Genomic DNA, 24,995 nt, shown 5'->3' on the forward strand with positions numbered 1-24,995 from the left:
TTTTGCTTTGTCTTTTGTTTTTCCATCTGCGGCGGCACAAAGAAGCTGTCTGTGCCTGTATGGTCATGTCCTATCGTAAGTCGAAACGGACTCGCCGTCGGACGACCCGTTGAACGCGGGTACTAAGGTTCCGGGCTACGCGGTGGCTCGCACGTTTTAGCCCAGTTTTAGTTGCTGATACATCCCTGACACTGGAAGTAAGCCAAGGGGGCAAGGTTTTTCAGTACCGACGCCTTGCATTTCTCATTACTACTATCATAATAGCCCAACGAATCTCAGCGGCGATCGAGGCGGCCGAGTCCTTCTGTAAGCCGCTGGAACTCCTATCTCGCCACTGTGCGGGGTTCTGCTATTGGCTGACGACGCGAGGGCCAGGATGTATTGTTGGATGTGCTGTACTCCTCATGCTCAGCGTTGACTGGCAGCCAAGAAAAAACTGAACCTTGTCCAAGGGTGGAGACAGAAAAATGGAGGCCGTTGTGCAGAGCATTATCCATGTGGTTCATCATGGGTCGGCAGAGGCGGAGTTCCAAGGTCGCGTGCTGCTGTTCCCGACTCTGGAAGCGCGTAACAGAGCCGAGAGACGGGCGTTGTTTTTCACAATGTGATATTTGAAGGGCAAGGGGCCACGACGCTTGATGAGATATGATAGAATATGCAATGGCTTCGGCTTCTTCGTCGAACAAACCAATGGGGCAAGCTCTTGATTGAGCAAATTGCGCCGACGGAAGTCTGGGGAAATAAAGTCTAGTGGGACATGCAGGATGCTCTCCTACGATACCACGCTGCTCCATAGTTCTGGAGGCAGCCGATTCGACTTCCAACGCTCGACAAGGTCTCCCCCGCAGGAGCTGGCTGTCGAGATACAAAGTTCATACGCAGTCCATCCTCTGGATCCAGCCACTTAGGTACGATCCCTTCCTCGCCCACTTCAGTCTACGTACGAGCTTGAATCCAAAACGGAGGACCAGGAGAAAAGGCCTCGTTGAACTCGACAAGACTTCGGTCACCGTTCGCCCCTTGTGGAATCGTGATGGTTCTCGTCCCACCCTCTCGGTTGTCATGCGCGTCGGTAACCGACTCCACCCGTGGTATGGTCAAGCTTCCCTGCAGCAATCACAAACGGGCAACGCTAGACCACTCCATCTCGAGGTCTGCCCTTTGAATCACGCGTCACATGCAAGGAAAGGCTATCATCATCACACACCCAGACTCATTTTGAGTGAGGATTATCTCGGGTACCTCGCGTTGCTTTATTACCGCAGATAGGCGTCCGAGCCAAGATTCTTCGCTCGATCCTTGTCGTGAGACTCGGGTCTTGGCCTCGGGACTGACTGCTACCCTGGCCCGATAGGGAGTGAGTGTCCACCAACCGAATTGGACAATCGCCGCCACCCCGGCCCGGCAGATCTTGGCGTTACGTGAAAGGCAGACAAAACATGCCATTGGCTCTACGGCTGTCCGCCAGTCTGCGGCCTTTCATTGGGGCCATCCTGTGGCGGTCAGACCTCTTCCCGAGTTCAAGGTCACGAGACACGAAGCTTATCAGGCACACGGGGTGGAGCTTCTCATCATTCCCTTTCAGGTTCCTTCGGCACGTGAAGAGTGTGGAGGGTGGAGCGACGACGTCGCGTTGATTCACCCAGGGCTTCTGACCTAATCGCGTCCTACCATTCCGCGCTTGGAACCTGAAAATGTTACTACGAAATAGGTCTCAGGCTGATATCCCTGGTGGGCTTCAGTCCTAGATGACGGGAGACTTGGAGCCATGTCACTATGCAGGGACCCCGATAGATCGCTAGTATAAGGTACATTACATCAGAAATCTTCTCTACCATGGGCATGTAGAGAGCATTTGATCCCTGGCGAAATGAATCTCAAAATTAATCAAAGATTCGATGAATGAAATTATCGACTATACATCTAAGCGCTAGCCTCCCGCTGACCAGTCAAGGATTGCGCGCGGGTCAACTGTGGTCTCCCGCTGAAATCTGACTTCGATCACCATAGACGGTATATTTGGGCCTGAAGCTTCAGGCTACAGCATGCCATGCGGGGGTTTCCCACTCCGAGGGTCGATGCTGGCAGGTTCCTTGGAATAAAGTCGCTCGAAGTTTACGGCTCGCCCACGAGTCAACCATTGTGACAGGCATTTCACAAAGTGGAAGATGGAAAACGAAAACAGTGCCTGGGAGCATGAAGAAGGCATCCCTCAATTCGAGGATCCCTTTATCCAGCAATATCTGAAAGGTCGCGACGCGCTGATCGCGGAGGAGCACAAAAGACGTCACGGTAAGGAGATGTCGATGGAGTTAAAAGCCTACTGCACGGAGCCATGTCTAGTGAATTTACTGTCTTCAAGTGATGATGTCGTCGCTCTCATATTTGCATTCTAACCTTTCGGTCAGATGCAATCTTTCGCAAATCCATGTCCCCAATCGCTGCTCGAGCCTGCAAAATCGTCTCGCAGATTCGGGCTCGCGAGCATAATGAGGTGTGGACCAACGGCCTAGACGAGACAACGGCACATCAATCTGACGAGATTTTGTACCCGGGCGTCATGTTCCACTATGCCAAGGGCCGCATGGAAAAGACCAATCTCTGGAAGATTGTTGAAAAAATGCCCAAGGGATCCCTTCTCCACGCACATATGGATGCCATGTTCGACATTGACTTCCTCATTGACAAAGCCTTTTCTACACCGGGAATGCACATCATGTCTCCCCAGGCCTTGGTGTCGGAGAAGGATAGGGAGCACGGGCCTGTCTTTCTCCAATATTCGTCTCAAACGGCCTCCGACGGTGAACAGAAAACGAGTCTGTGGACGAGTGACTATGAGCCATCATCCTTGATTCCAATTCAAACAGCAGCGGCTTCATATCCCGACGGCGGAGAGACGGGATTTCGGGACTGGCTTCGCAGTCGCTGTATGATCATGCCCGAGCATTCGTTCTTCCACCATCATGGCGTCGATGCCATTTGGGCGATCTTCACCACGACCTTCCCCGTCATCAACTCAATTCTGATGTACGAGCCGATTTTCCGAGCATGTTTCCGTCGCATGCTCAGCCAGTTGGCCGCTGATGGGATTCGATACGTGGAGTTCCGCATTGCATTTGTCTTTCAGTGGAGAAAGCAGGGCAAAGACCAAACCGAGGATGGTTATGAAGATTGGTGCCAAGTCGTCGAAGAGGAGATCGAAGCCTTCAAGCAGACTGAGCAAGGGAAGTCATTCTACGGCGCACGAATCATCTGGACCACGCTTCGTCGCTTTGGCAATAAGGAAATCGTCGACTCCATGAAACAGTGTATCGAGATCAAGCACGCATTCCCCGAGCTCATCTCTGGGTTTGACTTGGTCGGGCAAGAAGACCTGGGCAGAACCCTCAAGGATTTGGTACCTGTCCTTTTCTGGTTCCGCAAGCGCTGCGCAGAGGAAGGCCTCGATATTCCTTTCTTTTTCCATGCCGGCGAGTGCCTTGGCGACGGTGACGAAACAGACAACAACCTGTTCGATGCGATCCTTTTGGGCACTCGTCGAATTGGTCACGGCTTCTCCCTCTTCAAACATCCACTACTGATTGATCTTGTCAAGGAGAAGAAGATCATGATTGAGTGCTGTCCGATTTCGAATGAAATTCTCCGCCTGGCCAGCTCTATCAAGGCTCATCCGCTGCCGGCACTGCTATCTCGTGGCGTCGCCGTCTCCTTGTGCAACGATGATCCCGCAATTCTCGGTCATGGACGGAACGGGTTGACTCATGACTTCTGGCAAGCACTTCAGGGTCTGCAGAATGTTGATTTGGCCGGTTTGGCCATGATGGTTCAGAATTCGATCCGGTGGAGCTGTTATGAGGACCAAGGCACCGCTGGATGGAAACAAGACGTCGATGAAGGCATCTTGGGGAGCGGATTGAAAGCCGCACGTCTGCAGGAGTGGCATGCTGATTTCGAGAAGTTTTGCGAGTGGATCGTGTTGGAATTTGCGGAGTTTGACGACGAGGAGTAGATGCGATCGGCGTGCCAAGGATATGGGGCACGGACAGCGCTGAACCACAGATCTGAACACCCCTGAACATATTCAAAAAAAAAAACATAGCTGCGAGGTACATCATTAAAGTTATGCAATGAAACTACTATATATCATCCAAGGCCTCGTATTCTTGAGCGCTGCTGAAACTACATGATCAGAGCAGGTTGGTTGACCAGGCCCATCACCCAGTTGGCGTGGTGCTACCCCGGGAGTGGGGAATCTTTCGCTTTCGGATCTGGTCCCAAGGGGAAGAGGGTCCACCTGACTGCCTAAGATCACTTATCGGCTTTATCAGGTGCCCATCAAGATACCTACTCCGCACGTCATTGTCAACCCCCTCCATCACTCGCCATTTGTCGTACAGCCTCGTTGCCTTTCGCCCCTCGACCGGATACGAAGTGAACTGGCTACTCAAGGCTTAAAGATGGCCAAACTTCGATGAATCCTTGAGTCTGCTGTTCAAGGTCCTGCAGCGGCATTGTAAACATGTCGTACTTCCTACCTTCGTTCATCCAGAAGCGCTTGCTGAAATATGCCCTATCGCGCCTGGGTATTGTCGATACCGATGCATTGGATCCCGATAACCTTGGGATACGCTGGGGACAGCGTAGTACGGTGGAACTGAGGGATATCGGTTTGAAGCTAGAGGTCAGTATGAGCAGGTTCTCCGCAACATCAAGGCGATCGATCATATTCAATAAGAAGTCTTGGGACTTGGGAGAAGGTTACTGAGTGATGCCATCTAGAAATTAACAACTCTTCTCAACATCCCTCCCAACTTCGAACTACTTAGTGCCCGCGTCCATCTGCTTCGGATCACCGTTCCGGCCGACATCTACAGCAGCGGTATAGCCTGCGAAGCCTGCGGCATAAACGTACATATTCGAGTTCTCCCAGATGAAGCAGCTGCAGAGAAGAATGCTACCTCAAGTCCGCAGTCATCTTCTTCGAATCCTCCTGAAGATGAGCGAATTCTGCCCGACGCGACAAATTTGGCTCACTCATTTCTGGAGACCGAGCCAACGGAGGAAAAGAAAGAGCTGCAGGCCGCCTTGTCATCCCAGTCACATATACTGCACAGGAGTAACTCTTCCACAGATGATGAGGATGAGGAGCTTGGGCTGGGGAACGAAACATTATCACTTCCGAGCTTCGTTGCAGGATTTCTGAGAGGCGTGGCGGACCGTTTTCAGTTGAAGATCAAAAATGTGGCCGTGAGGCTGGACATGGAACTGAAGCAGGATGGCCCCTCGAAGAGATATCCTGAGAATAAGCCGGATCTTGTCTCAGGCTTGCTGACCGTCGGCGAAGTCGACGTACACGGCACATCAGAGTTTACTGCTGGTCGAGACGAGCCGCTGCCAGTACGTGCCGGCAAACGGCTGGTTGCGTGTTCAGGAATTGATTTCGGTCTCATTTCCGACTCGGGTGTTTTTAGGAATTATGCCCGATTTACTGTGCCAGCGTCTCCAGCCACAACAATGCGATCAAAAGACAGTCAAAGTCCTGAAAGGACTTTTTCTCCTCCACCATTTCAATCTTCAGACTCAGATTTGGACTTGGCTATGACAAGGTCGACAATCTTTGAACCTTCTTACGGTCCCAATGACGGCGAAGATAGTGAACAAGATAATAGCGACAATACCTCACATGGTCACATCGCTGTTGATTGGAGCGCCGCTAGAGAACATGCAATTGGACAGCCGACTTCACCTATCTCCTCAAACGGGACGCCTTCCCATGATGGCCGTTTCTCAGACGCGGCTTCTGAAGATGAATTCACGCACCACACCTCCCTTGACGATTCTCGGGAATCTTTAAGCGAAATTCCATTCTTGGACAATCCTGATTACTTGGAATCTGTGATCGATACCCAATTCGATGACTTCGATGAAGAACCGCCCGCTCCGCTTCGGCCTCGAAGGCGGCAAATTACAGAAAGCTTATCCAATCCCGAAAATCTGCTTCCTGAAAATCAGTGTCATCAAAATCATCGAGACGAAGCGGGAGCTCCTGAATCGTTCGATCTTGAAGAAGTTGCAGAGAAGTCAATTTTCGGGGAATCGGGTTCACGCGATCAATATCAAATCCATTCCGAGCCCGTCGGCTTACCCGGTTCTCATGATGAGATGATGTCTTGCGGGGACGTAGATGGGTCTCTATCTCAAACGGGCTTGGTTTCGTCGATTCACTTGAAACAAGGCTCTCAGTCCGATGGCGGAAGTGTGTCTTCTGAGCAAGACACATCTGGTACAGATCTCATGGAATCCCAGTACTTCTCCCATGACGAGGCTCAAAGTTTGTATATGAGCGCTTTGAGTCAAGGTGGTTCCTTTGCGCCGAGAATGCCGGGTGCATGGGAGTCAACCCATCCCCAGTCAAGCACAGGAAGCTGTGCGCAGACTACCGAGGACGAAGGTGTTCCCACGGCCGGACAGGATCCATCCAATGTATCAACGCCAAGGGTAAATGAAGAATCAACGCGTTCTTACTTTGAGGAACGTGTTGATCAGAACCATTTCTCGTCTCGATCTGTACCTACAGATAGGAGCCCTACACCAACGCCCTCATTGCCGGTCAGCAGCACATCGGGTGAACAGAGGAAACCTATCTTGAGCGTTGATAAAGTCCTCATATGGTTACCGTCAAATCTCAGCGAGGTAGATTCAGACATGGCCGCTCCGAAAATGCCTGCGGAACAGACAGACAGTGATCCCAGAAATGTATCATCGCGTGAGCCTACATACGAGGATAGCATGTTGGCTTCGAGGGCTTATGCAGCTATTGGGTCGCCGAACAACTTGAACGAGCCCTACCTGTCACTTGGAGATAGTAACGATGGCATTTCAGGCAACAAATCAATCGCAGTAGAGATTTTTACAATTTCTATTCAATTCGACATCGCTATTGGCTGGCTTTTGATCAAGGCAGGTCAGTATCTCAGCTCGGCGTTTGGCGGCCGTGATGATGGTCAGCGGAAGCAGTCCGGCTCGTCGGAACAACCTACTTTGCAAGCAAGCCTGAGGGTTGATACGCACAGCATATCAGTCAACTTCGTTGAGCACGTGGTCGAAGAATCATACGTGTTCCCACATACGTTTGTGACACCACCTTTCTCTCCAGATCAAGAAGGCCTGATCTTGCAAGTCAAGGCCTCATTATTGGCATTTCATATGTCCACGAGCGAGAGGCGCACAGTCCAGAGACTTGATATCTCCACTCTCACCTTTGGAACATCCTCAGAACAAATCATCTCCTTCAATGAAGGCTTGAAGATGCGTACCTCGACGCGGGACTTTGCGGTTTCGTCCCAAAATGATATTCACATCTCTCTGACGAAATCCGCAGACGCTGTCAAGGTCGACGTTTCGACTCTTCCTTTACACATCAATCTCAATATACATCATTTAGAGGAGGTTCTCGGATGGATGGGTGGTCTCAGCTCCATCCTTGAACTTGGGAGCTCGATTTCGTCCACGTCAACCATGAAGGGTGCACCCGAAGTGAGTAAAAAGCGTCCACGTGCTGTTCACTTTGAGACACCAGCTTTTGCTTCTCTTGAGGAGAAACGAGTCTCTGTTCCTTGGAAAGTGAATGCGCGATTGGGAGGTGTCGTGGTTGATGTCATTGGTGAATCACATTACATCAATCTCAGCACTACCGCCATAAAGGTCGTCAGTCGATTCGAAGGTGTTGGCGTCCAGATTGACAAAGCCAGACTGACCGGACCGCACTTGGTCGACAACTCATCTGACCCACCTGCGAAGTTGACTTTGTCCAACATCCGCGTCGAATTCTTATTTTCGCCGAAAGAGATCGACCTGGATCGTCTCTTAACCATCATTACGCCATCTAAAGACAGATATGATGATGACGATGACATTATGGTTGACACCCTGCTTCGGCAACGAAGACAGGGGTCAGTTCTCCGGGTAACGATTTCAGGCATGAAGACGGTGATTTCGAACGTGTCTTCCCTGGCGCCACTCAAAGTGCTTGGCTCGGAGTTAGCTCGGCTATCTACCGTAACGAAATATTTACCTGAGGATGATCGCCCAGGCATTTTAACCTTGACATTGGTCAGGGATCTTGAGACACAAGTTCATTTGGGAACGGAAGTTGGGGACATTAATTGTCGTCTCACCAACGCCGAGGTCGCGTGGATTAGCATGCCTTCCTTGGTTGCAACCCAGATTGAGACCATAGCCATCACTCGAAATCGTGGAGAGGAACTGATTGGTGAAGCTTTAATGTCGATCAAAGAGCAGGGTCCTGCTATGTCGCATCCGCCTATCTTCATGGCTCGGTTCATTCCAGATGAGATGGATCCCACGTTCAAGATTAAACTGCAAAACCTGCGCGTCGAATACACAATCTCCTCGGTTTTGGCATTCATGGGGCTCAGTGAAAGTGTAACTGGGGGAGAACTGGCAAGTGAGATGGCAAACTCAATCACCAATCTCGCTGACCGCTCTGGTCAATTCGTTGGGTCGTCTGGTTCCCCTACATCTGAGATCAGGGCGCCTTCTTCGTCTGAGAAGCCCATCAAGATTGCGGTGGTCTTTCAGGATTGTGTACTTGGTCTCAACCCGCGTAATTCGCCTGCAAAGGCTCTTGTGGTTCTAACGAATTCCAAGTTCGGTGGTGCGGTGCACGGGGATGAATCGTCGGAAGCCAATCTTGACATCAGAAAAGCGTCGATCCTCATAATTGACGACACCAAAAATGAGGGAAGCGTTGACAATCTGCGACAGCGCACCTCAGCAGTCACTCAGAGCGATCAGGTGCAAGAATATATCTCACTTGGCTATGTTCCCGTCTCATCTTTGTCCACCGCGACTGCGGCAGTCAAGATTATGCGACTTGCTGAAGACGGGTCCAAGTCTCTCGACGTCGAGCTGAAAAACCGTCTCTTGATTCTGGAAACTTGTGCGGACTCAACCCAGACTCTCATCAACATCTTGAATGGTCTTCAACCGCCTACCCCTCCCAGTGTTGCGGTCAAATATCGTACCGAGGTCACGCCACTCCAGGATATGCTCGCCTCTTTCTCGGGCAACGACTTTGATGCAGAAGTCCAACCAGCGCGCTCGCCTGAAGGTACCGCAGAAGTATCTGAGGTTAATAGTGATGAACTCGAGTACGTCAGCGAATTCTACCCTAAAGGCTACGAGCCTCCGGATGCCACTGCCTCGGAGCCGCCCGAGGTCAGCGCCAGTGGTGAACTGGCTGATAGCTTTCAGTCCAATTTCCACGTCTCATCGAGTCTCACCGAGCTTGACTTTCAAGAGGACCATTTCGCCAAAAGTTCTGCTGTTGGAGGAACTGCACATCGCTGGGATACCGCGGAGAACACGTACGGTCTCTCCAATGATCAAAAGCTTCACAAGAGTCCTCTGCGCGTCAGAGTGCGAGATGTGCATGTGATTTGGAATCTCTTCGATGGCTTTGACTGGCAACGAACAAGAGATACCATATCTAAAGCCGTCGAGGAAGTTGAGATGAAGGCTACGGAGCGACGGGCTCGAACATCCCGCATGTTCCCAGCAGCTGAAGAGGAAGAAGAATCTGTCATTGGCGATTTCCTCTTCAATTCGATTTACATTGGCATACCCGCCAACAAAGATCCCCGGGAGTTGCATCGAGAAATAAATCGCGACATCAACGACCTCTCCAGCGAAACTGGAAGCTATGCTACGTCCACGACCGTCACTGGTGTTACGCCTCGACAAGGCCGTTCTACGCATGTGAGAGAGAAGAAGAAGCTTCGCTTGCATCGTAGCAAGCATCATAAAATGACATTCGAGTTGTCGGGTATATGTGCGGATCTCGTCGTCTTCCCGCCTGGTTCAGAAGAGACTCAAAGCTCCCTGGATGTACGCATCAAGGACTTGGAAGTCTTTGACCATGTTCCTACTTCGACATGGAAGAAGTTCGCCACCTACCTTCATGAGGCTGGTGAGCGCGAGAGTGGGACAAGTATGATTCATCTGGAAATCTTGACAGTGAAGCCGATTCCGGAGCTCGCAGCATCGGAGATCGTCTTAAAGGTAAGATCACCTCCTCCAGGGACGATATCTTTCTTCCTTATTTTCCCCCCCTCTTATTTCCAAATCACGCATCAATCTCTCTGGCTTCTATTGACACCGTTCAGGCCACCGTACTACCACTCCGGTTGCATGTCGATCAAGATGCTCTTGATTTCATGAGTCGATTCTTCGAATTCCGGGATGCATCAGTGGAAGCCTCGCCCACTCCTGCAGATGCACCATTTTTGCAGCGCGTTGAGGTCAATGCGATACAGGTCAAGCTTGATTTTAAGCCCAAGCGCGTTGACTATGCCGGGCTCCGATCAGGTCGCACGACTGAGTTTATGAATTTCTTTGTGCTAGATGGATCTGACTTGGTGCTACGACATGTCATTATCTACGGAGTCTCTGGATTCGATCGCCTTGGAATTACTCTCAACGACATTTGGACTCCGGATGTGAAGGCCAATCAGCTGCCGGGTGTTCTTGCCGGTCTTGCGCCTATCCGGTCTCTGGTCAATGTCGGTGGCGGCGTTCGCCAGCTGTTTGTCGTGCCGATGCGTGAATACCAGAAAGATGGCCGAATCGTGCGCAGTATTCAAAAGGGGGCAGTGGCGTTTGCCAAGACCACGTCGAGTGAATTGGTAAAACTGGGAGCCAAACTGGCCATTGGCACACAAACTGTCCTGCAGGGTGCGGAAGATTTGCTCGCCTCTCCCCAGGACGCGGCTGCCATGTTGGAAGAGGATCATGATGATGACGGAGAAAGCAACAAGATCTCTCCCTACGCCGAACAGCCACTTGGGGTGGTTCAAGGGCTACGAGGTGCTTTCCGGGGGCTGGAACGCGATCTTCTTCTGGCGCGGGACGCTGTGGTCGCGGTACCTGGCGAAGTGGTGGAAAGTGGTAACGCCAAAGACGCAGCAAAGGCCGTTCTCAGACGGGCACCTACACTCATTCTCCGACCCGCCATTGGAGTCTCCAAGGCGGTTGGTCAAACCCTGCTGGGTGCTGGAAATAGTCTGGATCCCAGTAATAGGCGTAAGATGGAAGATGTAAGTCTCTATCGTCTCCTTTCCCCCCTTTCTTTTTCTTGCTTGTATTCTTTTTGTCCCCATCGCTTCCCACCTTGTCTTGGGATTTATACTAATCAAGCTGCAGAAATATAAACGTCATTAGCAAAGGTCCTGCCTTGGCTTTGGAGAGGGGCTGTTGCCTCGAAGGGGGGAGGGGGGGGGACCCTTGCATGGCTCATTTCACCTACATGTATTGCCGGGGGAATTGAGATTGTGATTCTCGTATTTGGCTTTTAATTTTCTTTCGCGTTTTTGATTTGTTTTGTCTTGCATTGTTTGGGTTCTTGTCAGTTTCCGAAAAGGTTGCTCTATACTAGACTGACTACTGTTCTTGTCTTGGTGCGTCTCGATGTTTTTCCTTTCTGTGGCTCCTCGAGCTACTTGCCAATGATACCACGACGGATGACGCATGCAGGTGCAAGGATATCTATGCTGCCGCCGTCTTCTTGATTTGATAGCTGTTATCTACTCTCGACCTACCGGACAGACAGACAGCTGGCTTTCTCTGCCACGTCCACTCTTTCATGCTTACGATAGGTTTCGCATGGATTTCGCCTGACAGTAATAGTAATGGAAGGATTTCCACCAGGATGTACCAGTACGCGTATATATCTTTACCAGTCTTCAATGGTAGACTTGAACCTACTTGGTTAGCCCAAGCCGAGGCGTGATTCGCTTCCAGGCCCTGTTGTTGAGGGCTCTACCTAACCGGTCAATAGGAGGTCCTGTACAGTGGTCTACGAGACCATCCGGTCGCTAATCGCTATACTAGATGCCAAGATAGACGTTCAATTGAATGTTTGACTCGATGATGAATGAAATACTAAACGAGATGCTGGAGCCAGCGAGCAATTCGATTACCTACCTTACGCAGGTCACTGATGCGGTATGATCACCGAACTTAGGTGGTAATGGCAAAAGCAACACTTTTTCCTATCTGGGCAGGCATGTGGCGGTAGATCGAATAGCCGATTTGATGCCCGCGGATGCAGATTCAGTATTGATAATCCATTCCTTCAATCGTCTTCTCCGGGGTATCGCAGTTGAAGAGAAATGAAAGTATCTCTCTCTCCCCCTACCTTCCAAAGAAGACGGATCTGTCAGTATAGACTACAGCCCAGAGACAAAGTGCGTACATACATCATTGCTGTGTGTGCACGAGTCCCAATGATGCGTAGGTAGCCAACTCAGATCGATCTAGCCGTTCCTCCACATCCATTCGGCCGGTACCGAGAAAACATAGTACATGTCAAACGTGACAAAAGTAGGAAATGATTCTTTCTCGCTGAATCTCGTCATATTCAGGATCTACGATCTCCTTATTCTTGCTCGATCTAGCAAAGAAGGGTAACTAGGCCCCAGCATCTGGCCCAGGTACAATCATCACTTATTCGGGATGACCGATCGGAACCGTGGATCGCTCGAACTCAAGAACATTCGAGGCGTGGAGGGGGGCAAAGTGTTGGAATAGAGAAGAAAAAGAGTTTGAAGATTTTTTTTTCTCTTTTTTTTCCCCCAAAATATCGGAAATGTTGGAAATGCTCCGTATTTCCTGGAGTAGATCTTTGCGACTCGCGAAAGTTGCCTTTGCAAATCGGGTCAAGTCGTGCAAGACAAGCGTACGTAGTATGTAGTCGTTGAGGAGCGCAGGCTGACCCGTGTGGAAACTCGGTGGACTTTGTGATGTTCCCTTGGTATTGTCTCATTTGCCTGTCAATGTGAGCATTTTCAACAATATCCGCAGTGCATGAATGTATCGTGAGACTGAATTTCTACAAGTCCATGGCTCCAGATGCAAGTGAAGCGAGTAGCTGCGTGTGTAACCCGGTTGAAAGGTCCTCCTTGATACGAGTAATTTAGTATCTTCTCAATAGCATGGTCAATAGGCTAGTTTCTTTCTCTCGGTTTCTTGGTAAGTCCCAGCTCGTGCGATTAAACAAGTAGACGGCATTTATGCCAGTGTATTCATTGCATATCCTGGACAGCCTGCGGTCCCTATAACGAATGGTAGCCCTACTGGTATATATACAAACCATCACTCAAATCCATTCTCCAAGAATCGAGTACAAAATGAGTTCCACCCGTGAACTTGAGAATCACTGTAAAGAGATAAACTTGTGGCCGAATATCTGTCGATCGGACCTTATTCCTGAATGAAGATAGCGACGAGAGACGAAGGCGGCCACTGGATAGTAGGGGGGCGGGGCGGGCTTTTTCACCATCGTTCGATTTATCATCGCTCATCTTGGGCTCAGGTTCTGGCTGGGGCTCACGATCTATCTACTGGATGCTGATTGATGACCATTGCTGGTGACGCAACGGACTCGAACTGTCTCCTGTTGTGATAATGTGTTCGACCCTCTGTGATATGAACTTCCTCCTAATGGAAAAAATTTCTTCAGCTTCAGCGGTTCTTAGGTCACTCTTCCACTCTTGACAGTCATCTACGAAGGCTCCAGTGGCTTGTTTGATGACTTTGATGTTTGGTATTCGAATTCAGAAAAAATCATGTAGTTATGTGCTGTTCGGCTGGCCGCCCACAATGCCTAGGTGTACAGTGTGACATACGAGCTCCCATGTTTGTCTCACAAAAAATACCACGATAAATATATCAGAGAATGATATTGGTGGTATCTACAGGCCTCTTGACGCGGGCAACCATCGGCTTTCCCATTCCCTCTTAAGATTGCCTGTTCCTCACTTCCTACTACCTGTAGCCTACCACCTCTCTAGTTCGAAATCGTTCCACATCGATGTCCCTCCCGAAAATTCGCATCTTTGGGTCCGAAGAAGAAGCGGTGGATGTTGCCACCGTGTCGGCCTTGCCCGGATCACACCAGAACCAACCGACCGTCGGCCGACGGTCTGGTGTCTGATGTCTGATCGGAGAATGGTCGATGGAAGGTGGATGGCAGCCCGGGCGATTCTGGGGGCCTGGGCGGTTCCCCTTCTTTTCGGCCCAACAGAGGTAGGGTTTCTGGACTTTTCTCCATTCGACACCCACCATGTTGTGGTGAACCCCTCTGGACCATCCGATCGCAGTTGGGCATAGAGAAATGAGGATCTGATCCATTCAGCCCCAGGGTCAGCCACCTTTTTTTTGGCTGTAAAAGTCGTCTTCTGCACGCCGACTGGTCAACGTCGGTGGAGTCGCCATCCACGCCGAACAACTCGAGAGGGCATCTTGGCCACGTGATTGGACCGTCGCAACGAGGCTGGTGAAGGACATCTTTCTCCTCATCCTGGTATCATCCATTCCACTCTATTCCAACCATCGCAGTGGGTGGACGGGTGATCTGGAGCCATCACAGCCATGCTTGCCATCTGCAGGTCATTTTTCTGCAGTCTGCAGTTGCAATGCAACCCACTTTACCACGGATGACATTTCAGGCGCTCAGCCGACGAGGACGGGTGACTCCGCTGATTGGAGATCTGCCTCGATGCACGCAATCCATACCCACACCTTCCCTTCCCCGGTTCCTGTCCACCTGCACACGTATTCTTCGGCACTCCAAAGATCAACTTTGTAGGAGAGTCATCCATCAGGGGAGAAAGCCAATGAAAATGTAGAGAGCGGAAAAAGAGGGAGAGAGAAAAAAAAAAAAAAAGAGGAACAGAGTTTGCACATCTCGCACAATCAACGATGACCCAGTCAGATCGATTCCCAGGTTTCTACCCAACATGAGCCCTTCCTCGGTCAAGATAGGCGGAAGAGTGACGTCGTCGATTCTCCAGGAAACCCGCCGTTTATATCAGGCATGCGACCCAGTCAGTCTCGAGGTTTGGTCGTCAGCACGACTGGCCGAACGACCGGGTTGCCGCCATCACGATCCAGCCTTTCTGGCTTCTGATCGGGACCCAGACCAAGGTCATCCTGCTCCATGTGGACAATGATGTGCGCACCCAGGAAACCAAACTAGAAGGAGAGTAAGTCAAGTGAGAGGCACAGCAGTCAAGAGCTGGAAACCCCGAAAGTCAACCAGACTCAAAGACAGAGAAAAGAAAAAAGAAAGGTCCAGGCCAGGCACCGTCGTTGGTCGTTGGTTGTTCTCCCACTCTTCCAACTTGGGTCCGCTTTCCATCTTTCGACATCCTAAGGGACTAAAGTGTGTGGAGCCGCCTCTTGTGCCTGTTTGATTGTCTGTGCAGGACCTATATCTTGAAACACTACTTCCACCGTCTGTAGTCTTTTTGTCAGATTCCATTTGTTTCCCCCCTCCTTTGTCCTCTTTGTTGTGGACGTGATTGGGATTGTTCGTGAGTGGGTGTGCCTTACATTGGAAATTAACACACTGGGTAAGTCTGCACAGTTCCCATTCTCCCTTGCAGCACTGTTCCCTTCCTTCTGCTGAGAGAGCCTGCAGTGTGCAGTTGTGCACCGGAACAGTCCTTCTAAACTGTAATAGACAGGACTAGCGCTAGCGCCCGCTTTGGACTGATCGACTCGATCCACTTGATGCAAAGTGACATGTCAACATTCTAAGAGCAATTGGTGTTGAGATCGGTTGATTTGAACAAGAAAGAAAAGAAAAAAAAGACGACGACGATTGAAGTGAGAAGAGAACATAGGAAAGGCAGACAACAATAACGGACGTTGAAGAGAAAGAGAAAAAAAGGGCAAAAGCGAACGCAGAAAAGACGTACCGCAAAACGGCCATCTAAAGTAACCGATCCAATCTTGATCGCCAAATATGGTTCACGACCCGTTCGCCAATTGGTACAGCGCCGAGCTGCTGGACAGCTTGTTCTGTTCCAAATGTCGGGAGTTTCATGGTGTTCATGCACTCTGCACGCCTCTCGAAGCGACTCCTGCAGATGCCGTGTCATTTCCCCCTCGGTCGATCAAATCGGGCATCTCGGGCGTCCTATCGCTCCACGACTACCGCAAGTCCTTGTCGCGATCCGCCGAGTGCGTGAACGATTCCGTTGATCATCCTTCGGACAAGACCCTCAAGCGCAAGGTTGCAAAGTCCAATCTGCATTTTCATCCATCTTACCATCGTCGCTCATTGTCCCTGGGTGCGGTCTCGACTTCTTCGCGGGCATCCAGTCCTCCTCCGTTATCGCCGTCTTATTCGCACAGCATCCTCTCCTATCAAAGTGAGTTCGATTGTGAACTTTCCGAAGCTTCTGCCAGTACGTGCATCCCCCTTCTCTCCCCTCCTTCCATGTGGTGTGCTTTTTCTTGTTTCGATGACAACGAAGCACACATTCAGGGGAAATGAAAGCGAGACAGACAATTGACCCTCATCTCCCCCTCCCCCTTGACAGTTTTCATCCCACCCTCGCAGAGCGCACGGGTCAATTTCGTCGAGGCGAGGTTGACACGCCCACGGCCAAATCGAAAACGATTGGTGAGTCGACCCTGAAACCCTAAATAAGCCATCCGATTCCCCCATTGATAGAACTTGTGGTTCCATTTCATCTTCTGATTCGTTTTTTTTTTAGAATACATTTCGTGAGAAGCTTCAGAGGAACGGTCAGATCCCAGTCCGATCTGAGCCCCAAACTCAACGGCAGACACGTTCCCAGACTCCGACCCAAGGTCACTCTTTCTTACAGCCGTGGGAATCCTGCACCGAAACCGAATCAAAATCTCCAATGTTGGCGTCGTCGCAGGCCGTTGCTACTGTCTCGCACGGGGGAGCGCTGTTTGAGATTTTGAATCCCCGCAAGTCGCTTGATGTGACGCGGATCGTTTCCTTTATTGAGGACGTCGACGGCTGTTCCGTCCTTTCTTTTGACTCTCACACCGAGTCCACCCCATTCTCCGAACCATATACGACAGCGGCCAAGGGCTACGACAATGTCTCTCTCTCCCAGTTCACCGACGCCTCGTTCCCATCTCAGTATTCCTCGCCGTCCCTGTACACGACTTCTCCGTCCATGGGATGCGCGACCCCAAAACAATCCATGATGGATGTGCCCTCATCGTCACCTGGCGTGCATGATCACCTTCATTCGCTGTCCGAGTACTCTATCCACAAATCCAATCATTGGTCGTCCTTTGAGCATCCACACGGGTTTGAGTCGGCCCCCGCGTCTCCAAAGAGAGCGCTTGAATTCGGTCTGATCGACACCTCCCTCACCCAGATACAGCAGTTTTCCACGCCTGGACGCGAGGAAGCGCCGGATCTTCAACTCTCAGATCCCTCATTCTCGGCATCCCCTGCATCGCCGTCTGGATTCCATTGTGGCGAGAGCGATATCGGCGAGCCGGGCTCGCCCGTTTATGCCAATGGGGAGTGGTCCCAGGTTGATGAACGTGATCGCGGAGTCTTGATGGATCTACCACCACCTCCGGCCTTTAATGGTGGCGCTGGCCGTGCTGGCCGTGGTGGTGGATATTCGGAGCCTCCCTCACCATACGACATTTATTATGCCAATACCATGTCTCCCTCTTTTCTCCCCTCCACGCCCACCTCGGGCCCTCACTACGACCCGTACGACCCGATCTTTTTTGATCCCCACGTTCAGTCTGTCTTGGCGGCTGCCAATGCGGAAAACATGGGGCTACGAGGGAATTCGGCACGAGCTCTGGACGATCTGCAGCGCAGATTCGGTAGTTCTGTCTCTCTTGGAGGTCCTGAGTCCGCGTCTGGAGATGGATACTCGCACAAGGAGCATCGCAAAGGCTCCTTTTCACAGCGCAAGAAGTTGAAGAAACTTTTCAGCTGGCGGTCTGGAAATTGAGCAATAAGAAGAACTCTCCCACGCGTGCAGTATCATTGATATTTTATGTTTTGCCGAGGAAACGACTCCACGATGGAATTGACATTGCAGAGTTGAGCTCCACGGGTGTGTCCCATTTCTGTCGTGCCTTCTTCTACTGGGAATTCCTCATTCCTCTTCTCTATGGATATGATTTCTTGGCCTCTACCTCGGATGGGGGTGTCTGCCATTCCATTCTTCTCCTCTTTCTTCCCTTCCCTTTGACTTTTGGCCCTCCTCTTACCCTTTTTCCTCTTACCCTTTTTCCTCTTACCCTTTTTCCTCTTACCCTTTTTCCTCTTACCCTTTTTCCTCTTACCCTTTTTCCTCTTACCCTTTTTCATCTTATTCTTATTCATCTTAACCCTTACCACATCACAATTTATTTTTCATCCTTACACTTTTTTTTATTTCCGACTCCACTTGCCCCAGTCTGAGACTCGGTGCCTATATCATCATCACTGGAATGTACAAAGAGATACTCACTTTAGGTTAATGGATCATGCATATCATATACCATTCCCCTTTTCGAGCCACCTTTCGCTCTCCCTCTTTCATCTTGGTTTTTCACTTGCCGTAGCCGCTCAAGAGAGAAGCTTGGCTTTTTCTTTCAGAAATAGTTAGTAGGTGGCCGCGACTTGTAAATTACCAGCTCATTTCCATGAACAGGTACCTATCTCTTTCGTCCATGCACCTCTTCACATACCTAGGTATTAACTGGCAGTCCTGGGATCAGGATCAACCTTGGAACCATCTTGGCATCGAGAGCCCACCTGTCCTCTTGTCCGGGTAGTAGGTACAGGGCAACAGCGTGGGTTCAAAATGGACGTTACCTATGCATATCCAGAAAGAAAAGGTAGAGTCCGGAAGAGGATTCTCGAAAGTAGTCTGGTGTTTACCTCCCATCACAGGTGATTGAGAAGGAGGGATCTTGCAGAAATAGGTGGAAAGGAAGGACTTGGGCATCAAGATACTTTCCAAGGTTTGCAATGGAAGTTAAGATGGGAATCTAGATGGATGGGTATATAATAACTTGGCAGGGTGTAGAAAAGAGACAGACAAGGAAAGAAGGTAAGAAAGACATTTTTGTTTTCTTTTGTTTTCTTTTCTTTTTTTTGCTTTCCATTTAGGTAGTACTGGACAATCCCCGATGGAGTTCAAGGGACACAGGCCGGGGCTCCAAGTTGGGCATGTCTGGTTCGAACACTTGCATGGATGAGGACTGGTGGAGTTGGAAGATTGTGAATGGCACGGCTGATGAGAACTGCGGGTCCAGGTTGAGGAGGCTGTAATTCATCTCACATCTGACCTAGATCGAGGAAGGGGTAGTGTTTTGCAGCCGTATCCAGGCGCTCATTGTGGATTCAATGATCCAAGATAAGATGTGAAAACACAAGTTCGCAAAGACGTCGAGAACCACTTCGTCATGAAAAGACTCATATTGAAAGGAAAGAAGAAAGGCTAAAAATGAAGGAAAAATGAAGAAAAAAAGAAAAAAAAAAAAAAGAGAAATATCGGGTATCAGTTTCAACTATTTACATGAAAATTGAAAAAGGGTAAAGATGAGAGAAAAGGGGGAAGAGAGTCACAAGGAGCAAAATGATGTTTAGAGTCAAGAGGATCCGGGTGCAGCTGATCACGACCGCTCGACCACGGAAGCCAAAGCGGCGCTTACCATGCTCTTCCTGCGGAGACCATGGTGATCGCCTCGTTTAGACATGTCTCGCCACGAGTGACTCGTATGATGACTCTTCTCGATTCGATGAGACTGCATTGCGCACGAGTTACTCCTTAGTCGTCCGCCTCGGCCCTCGGTCGTGGGAGCATCCGCGGGTCCAAACCGGCTGCGCTGTAATGTCAGGGCCCTGCGGCGCGGCGAGGATCGGGGCGGGAGTGAACTCGGGTGACAGTCGTCTGAGGGCAGGTCAGGATGGAAGGTGGATTCTGCGACAACGGTGCGACGAACGGCATCAATGTCGCCCTCGTTGCATTGTAACTGAGAGATTTGTTGCCGCTGAATGCGAACGTCCAGGTGATCAGGGATATCTGGGATAGGATTTGGGGTGTCTGCCCGGTCGAGGGCGAGAAATTCGGGGGGAATCGAGGTGGGACTGGGGTTGGAACACAGGGACGGAGAAGATTCTGCGCGTCCATCGCTGTCGTGATCCGTGTCCGGCGGCGTCAGAACGTAGCCGGCATATCGGCCCGGCAGTCTCGGCCCGTCGAGGGCTAGCCGGCCCTGTTCTGCGTACTCGTCGCCGGGTGTTTGAAGGGTATGTTCATGCAGCTTTCGCGTCAAGGTGGATATGGAGAGCCGTTTGGATTCATAGGCAAACGGCACGGAGGTCGGAGGCGGTTGGTGTTGTTGTTGCTGCTGCGATCGATAGTAGGATGATCGAGACCGCGAAAGATTGCGGAATCGGTGCGACTGGGGCGAAGGACATCGTGACGACAATGGCGAGACCAGACTACTGTCGCAGTCGACCATCAGCCGGTCATCGACATCTACCGTCAAACGGCCCGGCCGTGACGAGGGTGTGGAGAAGGAGAAATCCTCGAACATGACGGGATGCCGCGTGGTGGAAAGGGTACAGATAGAAGAATGCAATGGATCTTGATTCCGACTGCAAGAATCAGGCACAATGGGCCAACCCTTGTCACAGGGAAAGGGGAGAAAAGAGAGAGAGAGAGAAGGATAGGCGGATGGAAAGAAGGCGGTTCGTATGCGGCTCCGTGCAGGTCTATTGCGCGACAGATGGGCGCTGGTCAAATTGCAGGACGCCCCAACTCCGCAGTCAGACAGAACGTGGGAGGCTCTCTGGCGCAAGCACTGAGGACATGCAGAGGATATCAAGCAGACAAGAGATCATGTATGTCCACGGAGGGGAGCCATCCGACGTGTCAACGTGCTGGGAAGAATTCGCCTCCCTCTGGTGTTCCTAGCCTGGAACCCTAAAATTTCTTGCATGGACGATCGAACGGTTGAGCCAGTGGACAGCGAGGGCTGGAAGAGGAGGGGGGGGCAGACCACGTGATGTCACCGAGAACGGGAGTCAAAAAGGCCACCCCCCAAAAAAATAGGAAAAAAAAGGAAAATGGTAAAGTTCCGCCGAGTCTCGTCTCATTTCCGCACTCTTTCACACTTCCACTTTCCAGCCTGGACGAATGCGGGTGGCAAGACTGGAAGTGTGCGACTACCGCGTGAAGATCACCCGTGCCTCGGACAAGGTTCCACAGGGCTGTCCATATCAGGCACTTTACACCGAGTCCAGGCCTTGAAATCCGGATCGTAGGTCTCTCTCCTCGAGAGGCTGGCCGTTCTGGATCATCAATCGTTTGTGTAATGGCAGGATTTCTCAGCCCACGTTCTGTCAATGTTGAATTGAACATGATCTACCTATGTTGATGAGATTTTTTCCAGCATCCGCCCCCTCGTAGATGATGATAGGTACCTTTGCCCGAAGATATCCATGCAGAGCAGACACTGTCGTACAGCACGGTTCCCTGGAGGGTGATTGTTTATATTTGCCCAGGTCAGCACCAGGCACTGGGTCATTTAATATGTATACCGATCGGCCCGACCATGCGCAAACGAGTACAGATACGTAAATGTTCCAGAGCAGCGAGAAGAAGAAAAGCAACACTGGACAGGTTCCGGATTGAGATCCCCTCAGTATATTTACTAGATGCCGTGCATCATGAGGAAATATACCATTTAAATGAGGACAACATTTTGGACCGGGCAACAGGCTCTATCCATACTAACTGACGGGCAGCGGGCGCCCGCATGAAATACAATACATGCACCACATGAAAGCCACTCATGTGTCAATTATGACATATTGATTCTTTCACAAATCGAGATGACTGATCAATTACAAAATAAGTTTGCTGTTCAAAGACTCAATCCAGCGGCCAGAATTAATGGCCACTGAGCCCTGATTCCGAGAAAAAAAGGAAAAGAAAAGAAATTGTTGTTGGAATCTCCAGTCTAGACGATGCTACTGTATGTATATTCAGTTGGGGTAACCCTTGGAGTAAGTCAGGAACTCCAACTCCTGCCACTTCCCCCGAACGGTTGACGTCGGAGACCGCCCGGGAAGTGACCCCGATGCCGCAATCGATGCGATGGTTCACTGATATCCAAAACTCCCCCGCACCTCCAGTTTCGTATTAAAGCGCCTCCAACTGGTTTGCACCCCCCCCCCCCCCCTCTCAGTCGATCGTCATAGGAAGAACTGTCTCGATTGACGCCCTTTGCAACTCTTCTCTAGCAAATCTTGAGAGCAGATATACACATATTCATCATGGCAACTTTCCTCAAAAAGCCTCTCAAGTTAGCGCTGGTCCAGCTGGCATCAGGTAATTGACCCGGCGCTTAGCTATTCATGCCCACTCTTGCCTATCCCTAGTGCTCACCACAAGACATTCGATTTAGGTGCGGACAAGTCCATCAATTTGTCCCATGCACGAAGCAAGGTTCTCGAGGCCGCTCAAGCGGGCGCACGTTTGATCGTTCTCCCCGAATGCTTCAACTCACCCTACGGCACGCAATACTTTCCCAAATACGCAGAGACTCTCCATCCCTCCCCACCATCCAAAGAGCAATCTCCCTCCTTCCATGCCTTGTCAGCTATCGCCGCCGAGGCAAATGCCTATGTGATCGGTGGTAGTATCCCCGAATTGGAGCCAGAGTCCAAGAAGTACTACAACACGTCTTTGGTCTTCTCCCCGTCGGGATCTCTTATCGGCACTCATCGCAAGACGCATCTCTTCGACATCGATATCCCGGGAAAGATCAGGTTCAAAGAGAGTGAGGTCCTGTCGCCTGGGAACTCATTGACAATCATCGACTTGCCCGAGTACGGCAAGATCGGGTTGGCCATCTGTTACGATATTCGGTTCCCGGAGTCTGCCATGATCGCCGCGCGCAAAGGCGCTTTTCTGCTGGTTTATCCTGGCGCCTTCAACACCACCACGGGACCGCTACATTGGTCTCTGTTGGGCCGAGCTCGGGCCGTGGATAACCAGACATATGTGGCCCTGTGCAGCCCTTCCCGGGATCTCGACGCAAGCTACCATGCGTATGGACACAGTTTGATTGCCGACCCTAGTGCAGGCGTCTTGGCTGAAGCCGACGAGAAGGAGACGATCATCTATGCCGATTTGGACAACGATACCATTGTGAACACCCGAAAGAGCATTCCCATTTACACCCAGCGACGATTTGATGTATACCCCGATGTGAGCGGCGAAAGCACAAAATAGATGCATTGGGGAGTGTGATTGGAGGAGGCGATATGCATAAAGACTAGCATCTATCATTCTGCTTAGACTTTAATTATGCGGTTGATGTCATTTTAGATTCAATCGGAGCTCGTAAGACTACGAAATGACCTCCATAGTCTGCGTAGTCCCGTAGGCTGACCAGCACGCGGGTGGCGCACCAGACCCCCTTGGCGGGAGGGACCACAAGATGAGTTGAAGGCCTGAGGCACAAATCACTGGGTCTGGATGGTCACATGATGTGCCGCAGTGACCACCAATGAGCACACGCAGATTCGCATAAGCGAGCCCACTCTGCAAACGCACGCAGCGGCCCACACGAACTACACCCGCCCGACGCTGAAAATTGAATTTCCTCATCGACAACTTCCGCCCACAGTCGCCGACCACCCCCTAACATTCAGTCAGTCTCCCACCCTCATATTTCTGACTCGTTGCGCATCTCCAGAGCCTTCAGGTTTTAACATCCACCACCAGAAATGTCCTCCGCAAACACCGGCAAGAAGACCCGCTCGGCTATCTCCGACGTGGTGTCGCGCGAGTACACCATCAACCTCCACAAGCGGGTATGTTGAATCCAAGAAGGAAACAGTCGAAAAGTTTTCTATGAATTCTTTTCAACTTGATCCTCCCTCCCACAACTTCCCCCTCTCTGTGAACGAGAATCGATTCTGTGAACAAATCGGAAACAACCGTGGAGGCAAAAAAATTGGACAGAGAACACACTCTCCTGAAATATGGAGTTTCTTCTTCGAGGAAAAACAGTGTGTGTGCGCACTTGGGTGCGGGAAAAAAAAGGGAAATCAAAAACAACTTGATTGTTGTCCCTTCCTTTCTTCAACCACCCTTAAAAACCACACCACCGCAATCTCCCTCATCTCGCGAAAATCCAGACGCGAAGACAGAAACCCCTTTTTTGCCGACCCTCTGTAACGATCGGACGGGAAAGTCTTTTCTTGTCCTGCGCGATTCTCCCTCTCGATGGACTTTGTTCACAAAATGGATATTCCATTTCGAATGCCATGTTCAAGCAAATATCGAGAGAGTGAATCAAGTCAGGAATAGGGCTATCCGTCCGGTCGTGGCATGGTCGCAAAGGAGAAGAAGAAGAAATTAGTTTTATGAAGTCCACCTCTATGGCCGAAACAGAACGAAACCAAAAAAAAATTCTCGCAGAGATCCTCTCGATCTCTCCCAGATGGCATTCGGACGGAAGACTAATTGCAACCTTCTTCGTCGGTTATAGTGCCACGGTGTCAGCTTCAAGAAGCGTGCTCCCCGTGCTATCAAGGAGATCCGTGCTTTCGCCGAGCAGGCCATGGTAAGTTCGAACCACTCTCTCCAAAACTCCGGTGTACACCCTCGCGACTCCTGTCAGCTGACTGGTTATCTCTTTCTCGCGGAATAGGGCACCAAGGATGTCCGTGTTGACCCCGCCCTGAACAAGAAGGTCTGGGAGGCTGGTATCAAGGGTGTTCCCTTCCGTCTCCGTATCCGCATCTCCCGCAAGCGTAACGACGAGGAGGGTGCCAAGGAGCGTCTCTACTCCCACGTTCAGGCCGTCAACGTCAAGAGCGCCAAGGGTCTCCACACCGCTACCGTCGATGACGCGTAAATGGAGTTCCTTTTTGAATGCAATTGATGCTGTCGCTTCTATGATTCCATGTCGCCATTGGGGTTTGGTCGGGGCCTTTCAAAATTAAAATACCTTCTTGCCACAAAATTTCTTCTCTTCTCTCAATTGGTGTAGTCGTAGTCCTAAGTCGATATAGGGCCGGCGGCCACCTTGTTCTTTATTGATGTGGCACCGGAGCCCATCCATCCCTCTGGAAGAGAGTAGATCGACAGACACGACGGAAC

At 50.7% G+C, this 24,995-nt stretch overlaps 8 protein-coding genes across 8 annotated transcripts; 6 read left to right on the top strand and 2 right to left on the bottom strand.

The window, feature by feature from the left end:
- Positions 1-467: 467 nt before the first annotated feature.
- Positions 468-1,660, top strand: POX_a01819 (uncharacterized protein; the record flags this gene model as incomplete). The annotated part of the gene is made up of 5 exons (XM_050110743.1): positions 468-567; positions 797-908; positions 972-1,152; positions 1,266-1,304; positions 1,355-1,660. The coding sequence occupies 5 exons, from the start codon at positions 468-470 to the stop codon at positions 1,658-1,660; spliced, it is 738 nt and encodes a 245-aa protein (XP_049974511.1).
- Positions 1,661-2,168: 508 nt separating this feature from the next.
- POX_a01820 (uncharacterized protein) lies at positions 2,169-4,009 on the top strand (the record flags this gene model as incomplete). The annotated part of the gene is made up of 2 exons (XM_050110744.1): positions 2,169-2,292; positions 2,409-4,009. The coding sequence occupies 2 exons, from the start codon at positions 2,169-2,171 to the stop codon at positions 4,007-4,009; spliced, it is 1,725 nt and encodes a 574-aa protein (XP_049974512.1).
- A 510-nt stretch (positions 4,010-4,519) lies between these two features.
- Positions 4,520-11,241, top strand: POX_a01821 (Autophagy-related protein 2; the record flags this gene model as incomplete). The annotated part of the gene is made up of 4 exons (XM_050110745.1): positions 4,520-4,681; positions 4,780-10,083; positions 10,188-11,117; positions 11,224-11,241. The coding sequence occupies 4 exons, from the start codon at positions 4,520-4,522 to the stop codon at positions 11,239-11,241; spliced, it is 6,414 nt and encodes a 2,137-aa protein (XP_049974513.1).
- Positions 11,242-14,907: 3,666 nt separating this feature from the next.
- POX_a01822 (uncharacterized protein) lies at positions 14,908-15,220 on the bottom strand (the record flags this gene model as incomplete). Its single annotated transcript, XM_050110746.1, has 2 exons — positions 14,908-15,054; positions 15,167-15,220. 2 exons carry the CDS (start codon positions 15,218-15,220, stop codon positions 14,908-14,910), a joined length of 201 nt encoding a protein of 66 aa, XP_049974514.1.
- A 609-nt stretch (positions 15,221-15,829) lies between these two features.
- Positions 15,830-17,831, top strand: POX_a01823 (uncharacterized protein; the record flags this gene model as incomplete). Its single annotated transcript, XM_050110747.1, has 3 exons — positions 15,830-16,274; positions 16,410-16,492; positions 16,587-17,831. 3 exons carry the CDS (start codon positions 15,830-15,832, stop codon positions 17,829-17,831), a joined length of 1,773 nt encoding a protein of 590 aa, XP_049974515.1.
- Positions 17,832-19,485: 1,654 nt separating this feature from the next.
- On the bottom strand, positions 19,486-20,412 carry POX_a01824 (uncharacterized protein; the record flags this gene model as incomplete). The annotated part of the gene is made up of 1 exon (XM_050110748.1): positions 19,486-20,412. The coding sequence occupies one exon, from the start codon at positions 20,410-20,412 to the stop codon at positions 19,486-19,488; it is 927 nt and encodes a 308-aa protein (XP_049974516.1).
- A 1,744-nt stretch (positions 20,413-22,156) lies between these two features.
- POX_a01825 (Hydrolase) lies at positions 22,157-23,117 on the top strand (the record flags this gene model as incomplete). Its single annotated transcript, XM_050110749.1, has 2 exons — positions 22,157-22,211; positions 22,288-23,117. The coding sequence occupies 2 exons, from the start codon at positions 22,157-22,159 to the stop codon at positions 23,115-23,117; spliced, it is 885 nt and encodes a 294-aa protein (XP_049974517.1).
- A 497-nt stretch (positions 23,118-23,614) lies between these two features.
- Positions 23,615-24,750, top strand: POX_a01826 (60S ribosomal protein L31; the record flags this gene model as incomplete). The annotated part of the gene is made up of 3 exons (XM_050110750.1): positions 23,615-23,701; positions 24,382-24,456; positions 24,544-24,750. The coding sequence occupies 3 exons, from the start codon at positions 23,615-23,617 to the stop codon at positions 24,748-24,750; spliced, it is 369 nt and encodes a 122-aa protein (XP_049974518.1).
- Positions 24,751-24,995: the final 245 nt, after the last annotated feature.

The sequence above is a fragment of the Penicillium oxalicum genome, chromosome I (genome assembly GCF_001723175.1).
Source record: "Penicillium oxalicum strain HP7-1 chromosome I, whole genome shotgun sequence".
In the NCBI taxonomy this organism is placed as follows: Eukaryota; Fungi; Ascomycota; class Eurotiomycetes; order Eurotiales; family Aspergillaceae; genus Penicillium; species Penicillium oxalicum.